Source organism: Salvelinus sp. IW2-2015, linkage group LG9, assembly GCF_002910315.2.
Source record: "Salvelinus sp. IW2-2015 linkage group LG9, ASM291031v2, whole genome shotgun sequence".
NCBI classification, from domain to species: domain Eukaryota; kingdom Metazoa; phylum Chordata; class Actinopteri; order Salmoniformes; family Salmonidae; genus Salvelinus; species Salvelinus sp. IW2-2015.
This window is the reverse complement of record NC_036849.1, coordinates 26,466,599-26,473,234: the sequence shown is the minus strand read 5'-3', so window position 1 is coordinate 26,473,234 and position 6,636 is coordinate 26,466,599. Positions and strand designations below refer to the sequence as shown.

Genomic DNA, 6,636 nt, shown 5'->3' with positions numbered 1-6,636 from the left:
CTTTTTGACTGTATGTTTGTTTATCCCATGTGTAACTCTGTGTTGTTGTTTTTGTCGCACTGCTTTGCTTTATCTTGGCCAGGTCGCAGTTGTAAATGAGAACTTGTTCTCAACTGGCCTACCTGGTTAAATAAAAGGTGAAATAAATAAGTAGAACAAAGAACCATTTCCGGGGTGTTCTAGTACAGCCACCGGGGTGTGTTTCTAGTACAGCCACCGGGGGTGTTCTAGTTACGTTACGGAAATAGCTGGCTAGTTAACCGAATAATTACTCTAACCAACTCTAAGCTACACAATTATCTTAGATACAAAGATAGCAAAGAGAACTGTGTAGCCAGCTAACACTACACTAATCAAGTCGTTCCGTTGCAATGTAATCGTTTCTCCAGTGCTGCTATGCTGCTATGCTGCTATTCGGTGGCTAGCTGGCTAGCTAGCAGTGTTGACTACGTTGTTACGTTCGGACGAAAATAGCTGGCTAGCGAACCTCAATAACCTCAATAACTACACAATTATCTTTGATACAAAGACGGCTATGTAGCTAGCTAAGATCAAACCAATCAAACCGTTGTACTGTAATGAAAATGAATGAAAATGGTAAAACTACCTGTGGAGCGAGGCGGAATTGCGACTGCRCGCTCCAAACCGGAGATGAGGTAGGTAGTTGGTTGGATGGGCTATTACACAGACTGTGTACAGCTGCAGCGATCGGTAAGCTGCTCTGACAGCAGATGCTTGAAGTTAGTGAGGGAGATATATCTCCAACTTCAGTGATTTTCTTTTTTGCAACTCATTCCAGTCATTGGCAGCAGAGAACTGTAAGGAAAGGCGGCCAAAGGAGGTGTTGGCTTTGGGGGTGACCAGGGAAATATACAGTTGAATTCGGAAGTTTACATACACTTAGGTTGAAGTCATTAAAACTCGTTTTTTAACCACTCCACTAATTTCTTGTTAACAAACTATAGTTTTGGCAAGTCAGTTAGGACATCTACTTTGTGCATGACACAAGTAATGTTTCCAACTGTTTACAGACAGATTATTTCAATTATAATTTACTGTATAACAATTCCAGTGGGTCAGAAGTTTACATATGCTAAATTGACTGTGCCTTTAAACTGCTTGGAAAATTCCAGAAAATGATGTCATGGCTTTAGAAGCTTCTGTTAGGCTAATTGACATAATTTGAGTCAATTGGAGGTGTACCTGTGGATGTATTTCAAGGCCTACCTTCAAACTCAGTGCCTCATTGCTTGACATCATGGGAAAATCAAAAGAAATCAGCCAAGACCTCAGAAAGAAATTGTAGACCTCCACAAGTCTGGTTCATCCTTGGGAGCAATTTCCAAACGCCTGAAGGTACCATGTTCATCTGTACAAACAATAGTACGCAAGTATAAACACCATGGGACCACGCAGCCGTCATACCGCTCAGGAAGGAGACGCGTTCCGTCTCCTAGAGATGAACGTACTTTGGTGCGAAAAGTGCAAATCAATCCCAGAACAACAGCAAAGGATGATGGTCTGATGAAACAAAAATAGAACTGCTTGGCCATAATGACCATCGTTATGTTTGGAGGAAAAGGGGGAGGCTTGCAAGTCGAAGAACACCATCCCAACCGTGAAGCACGGGGGTGGCAGCATCATGTTGTGGGGGTGCTTTGCTGCAGGAGGGACTGGTGCACTTCACCAAATAGATGGCATCATGAAAGGGGAAATAATGTGGATATATTGAAGCAACATCTCAAGACATCAGTCAGGAAGTTAAAGCTTGGTCGCAAATGGGTCTTCCAAATGAACAATGACCCCAAGCATACTTCCAAAGTTGTGGCAAAATGGCTTAAGGACAACAAAGTCAAGGTATTGAAGTGGCCATCACAAAGCCCTGACCTCAATCCTATAGCTTATAGGGGTTCACATTCTTAAAATAAAGTGGTGATCCTAACTGACCTAAGACAGGGAATTTTTACTAGGATTAAATGTCAGGAATTGTGAAAAACTGAGTTTAAATGTATTTGGCTAAGGTGTATGTAAACCTCCGACTCATCTTTACCTGCTGGAGCGCGTGCTATGGGTGGGTGTTGCTATGGTGACCAGTGGGCTTAGATAATGCAGCGCTTTACCTAGCCACGACTTATAGATGACCTGGAGCCGGTGGGTTTGGCGACGAATATGTAGCGAGGACCAGCCAACGAGAGCATACAGGTCGCAATGGTGGGTAGTATATGGGGCTTTGGTGACAAAACAGATGGCACTGTGATAAGACTGCATCTAATATGCTGAGTAGAGTGTTGGAGGCTATTTTGTAAATGACATTGCCGAAGTCAAGGATTGGTAGGAAGGTCAGTTTTATGAGGGTATGTTTGGCAGCATGAGTGAAGGAGGCTTTGTTGTGAAATAGGAAGCTGATTCTAGGTTTAATTTTGGATTGGAGATGCTTAATATTAGTCTGGAAGGAGAGTTTACAGTCTAGCCAGACTCCTAGGTATTTATAGTTGTCCACATATTCTAAGTCAGAACCGTCCAGAGTAGTGATGCTTGGCGGGCAGGCGGGTGCGGGCAGCGATCAGTTGAAGAGCATGCATTTAGTTTTACTAGCATTTAAAAGCAGTTGGGGGCCACGGAAGGAGTGTTGTATGATATTGAAGCTCGTTTGGAGGTTTGTTCACACAGTGTCCAAAGAAGGGCCAGATGTATACAGAATGGTGTTGTCTGCGTAGAGGTGGATCAAAGAAAGAGCAACATCATTGATATATAAAGAGAAAAGAGTCGGCCTGAGAATTTAACCCTGTGGCACCCCCATAGAGACTGCCAGAGGTCCGGACAACAGGCCCTCCAATTTGACACACTGAACTCTCTGAGAAGTAGTTGGTGAACCAGGCGAGGCAGTCATTAGAGTACGTTGATTGACGGAGTCGAAAGCCTTGGCCAGGTCGATGAAGACGGCTGCACMGTACTGTTTTTTTTATCGATGGGCATTATGATATGGTTTAGGACCTTGAGTGTGGCTGAGGTGCACCCGTGACCAGCTTGGAAGCCAGTTTGCATAGCGGAGAAGGTACTGTGGGATTCGAGATGGTCGGTGATCTGTTTGTTCACTTGGCTTTCGAAGACTTTAGAAAGGCAGGGCAGGATGGATATAGGTCTGTAACAGTTTGGATCTTGAGTGTCTCCCCCTTTGAAAAGGGGGATGACCGTGGCCTCTCTCCAATCTTTAGGAATCTCAGCTGATACGAAAGAGAGGTTGAACAGACTAGTAATAGGGGTTGCGAAATGGCAGCGGATAATTTTCGGAAGAGGGTCCAAATGGTCTAGCCCAGCTGATTTGTAGGGATCCAGATTCTGCAGCTCTTTCAGGACATCAGCTGTCTGGATTTGGGTGACGGAGAAGCGGGGGGGCTTGGGCCAGTTGCTGTGGGGGGTGCAGAGCTGTTGGCTGGGATTGGGGTAGTCAGGTGGAAAGCGTGGCCAGCCGTAGAGAAATGCTTATTTAAATTCTAGATTATCGTAGATTTATCGGTGGTGACAGTGTTTCCTAGCCTCAGTGCAGTGGGCAGCTGGGGGAAGGTGCTCTTATTCTCCATGGACTTTAGTGTCCCAAAACTTTTTGGAATTAGTGCTGCAGGATGCATATTTCTGTTTGAAAAAGCTTCTTAGTATGGTGCACATACACTCATTCTGTCTTGCCTTTTTCTCTGTGGTTTCCAGTGTATGACACCTCCTCACAGCCCAAGCTTTGCTGAAACCTCCACCAGCGCTGCCATCCACACAAGCACCTCTCCTCTGAGCCGGCCCAGCTCCAGCCTTTCTGTGAGGGTCTGTGGGGTCCCACGTCCGCCCATGGCCTCCATTGCTGAGTCCCCAACCACTGGAAAGACTCCACCACCGGCACCCTGCCGAGCCATGGTAACCAGCGTTATCCGCCACACCGCAGACACACAGCCCTGCGAGCAAATTCCAGCACACCCCACCGAGCAACAGAGGATCTCAGAGCTGGTGGTCCATCAACAGCACACAGTAAAAACTGAACTGAGCAGCAAACCTCCCTTCACACCCAACCTCGCCCTCATCTCTTCCTGTAGGGAACAGCCAGTCAAGACTGAGAAGGAAGAGCCAAAGGCTATCCACTGTAAGGAGAGCCCGTCCCCTCCTCCCGCTAACGCCCAATCACAAAACAGCCTGCCCACACGCCTCTCCCCGCCCCACACCTCCATTCCTCCAATCATCTGCCAGATGTTCCCGGTGAGCAGCCAATCAGGGATGATCTCAGCGTTCATCCAGGGCCCGATGCAGACATCCAGGACCCCCACATCCATCCTGCCCCAGTCTGGCCCTCTAGGGGCCCTCCAGCAGCCCTTCCTCATGGGCCAGGCTATGCCCCAGGGCACGGTGATGCTGGTTCTCCCCCAGTCCCACATGTCTCAGGCACCCCACTGCTCCCCACAGACTGTCATGACCCTGGGCCACACCAAGCTGCTACCTCTGGCCCCCGCCCCGGTCTACGTGCCTGCCGGACCCTGCAGCGCCACCAAGATGGACTTCTCCCGCCGGAGGAACTATGTGTGCAACTTCCCCGGCTGCAGGAAGACTTACTTCAAGAGCTCCCACCTCAAGGCACACCTCCGAACACACACAGGTAAGAGTTCACAGTGCTTCTCATGGATGAGTGGAAGTGAGAAAGAACTTGACATTTATAGGATAACATTTTAGGATCTTGATTGTGTATCACGATTTAAAATTAAGATTATAAGGTAATTTATTTGACTCCAAGCGTGTTGGGGTTTGTTGGTGTGAGTGAGTAAGTGACTTGCTCATTTACTCACTCTCTTTCTCATTTTCTCTCTCAGGTGAGAAGCCCTTCAGTTGCAGTTGGGAGGGCTGCGACAAGAAGTTTGCGCGCTCCGACGAGCTCTCGCGTCACCGGCGGACCCACACGGGCGAGAAGAAGTTTGTGTGTCCCGTGTGCGAACGACGCTTTATGCGCAGCGACCACCTGACCAAACATGCCCGCCGTCACATGACCACCAAGAAGACCCCCTCCTGGCAGGCCGAGGTGCGCAGCCCCAACAAAATGTCCTCTCCCAAGCCGCTGCCGTCAAACCCTGCCTCCCTCTCCCTCAGTATGCTGGTACCTGCCTTAAACTAGACTCTGCCCAACACTACCCACTAGTGACTTCTTACCCAAAACCCCCAAACCATGACATGGATAGGGGGGGCAGCCAAGCACACAAGGCTGCCATTTAACTCATGGAGAATGTCTGAAGACACATTTTGTCTTCTACTGCTCATTTGTACATTTTGGTTTTGCAAAAGGAATTGTTTTTTTTAACTTTTCAGATATTTTACACAATTGTATGTATGCACTCTTTTGCCAAAGCCTTTGTAATGAAGTTTGTCTTATACATTTCACCTGTCTTCTTTGTATGTATATTTGTACATAATATCTATGTGAATGTATTGTGTTGTATCGTATTTCAAACTACATTTGTTAAATTGGGAAAATGACTTAATTGTGTAAAACAATCTACGTGGATAGTAATCTATACTGTGATAATTATTTACTGACTTTTCATATTATTTAATACACATTTGTAATAAAGACATATTATTAACTGGTGTGTTTTTAGCAAATCTCCCTTTGACCTAAGATAGTCCTTTAAAAAAAATCAGAACAGCCCTCTAGTTAGTCAGCATTCCTTTCCAGTCACTCCCACAGTTATATGGTAGAGGAATAGAGTGGTGTCTTGCCACATCCTATGTGAGTCAGTCAGCTGAAACACTTCCTGTTCAATATGCTGACCGATCACTGCTCTGGACTGGACCACATCCTGTTGGTTTAGTGGAATGTGCAGGCCAAATAACTTTTTGTCCCATTCAGCAGCTCTAATCCAAACTATGCTATGAGGCAGCGGGACGTATAGGCACGCATATCCTTGCCTCTGTACTTATAAGCCTGGCCGACTGGTTTATGTCCTGTGATACAGGTAAGAAACATCACAAGTATCGTTATGAAGTAGTATTACATTATTACTCGTGTCAATTGATAACTGTCTCTGGATTGCTTTAATAATACAGATKATTAAATAAGCCTAGTAAAGGTGTAACCAGTAGTCATCCTTGTAGGTTAGAAATTCAGTATTACATAAACACACATCCGTCAACTAACTATTTTGTCTGGCCATTACATAGGTTCTATAGCCACAGTTATGGCTAAACCCTGCCTATTTTCAGAATGTATCTTATTAAAATTTGATTCTAACCCTAACCACACTGATAACCGTATGCCTAACCTTAAATTAACATCAAAAAACGTATTTTAATCACAAATGTTGACTTTGTGACTGTGGTAACCAGTGGAAACCCTCTTACCGCCACTACGGTTCCATACCCGGTAACAACCGTCCTCCAATCAGATTGTGAGAAAACTGAACTGTCGGGAGGTGCGACCAATAGACTGGATCCCTGAATACCCGCMCCTTTGCCTTACGGATCGACTTACACAATACTGCCTCTATGGGTTGAAGGGGTTCATAGTATCTCATACTTTCTCTGACAGTGACACCTTGTGGACATAAGAAACATTATCTGACTTCACAAGTGCCACCTTGTGGACAAAAGCTGCACTGTAACTTATTTTCA

General features: G+C 45.9%; 1 protein-coding gene across 2 annotated transcripts in view; it reads left to right on the top strand.

The window, feature by feature from the left end:
* Positions 1-5,609, top strand: part of LOC111968884 (Krueppel-like factor 11) — an 11,486-nt gene extending 5,877 nt beyond the window's left edge. For both annotated transcript variants that reach the window (XM_023994819.2, XM_023994820.2), the window contains 2 exons: positions 3,706-4,633; positions 4,845-5,609. In XM_023994819.2, the coding sequence (XP_023850587.1) occupies positions 3,706-4,633; positions 4,845-5,143 (1,227 nt within the window). In that variant the 3' untranslated portion in view covers positions 5,144-5,609. The remainder of the gene's footprint in view (positions 1-3,705; positions 4,634-4,844) is intronic.
* Positions 5,610-6,636: the final 1,027 nt, after the last annotated feature.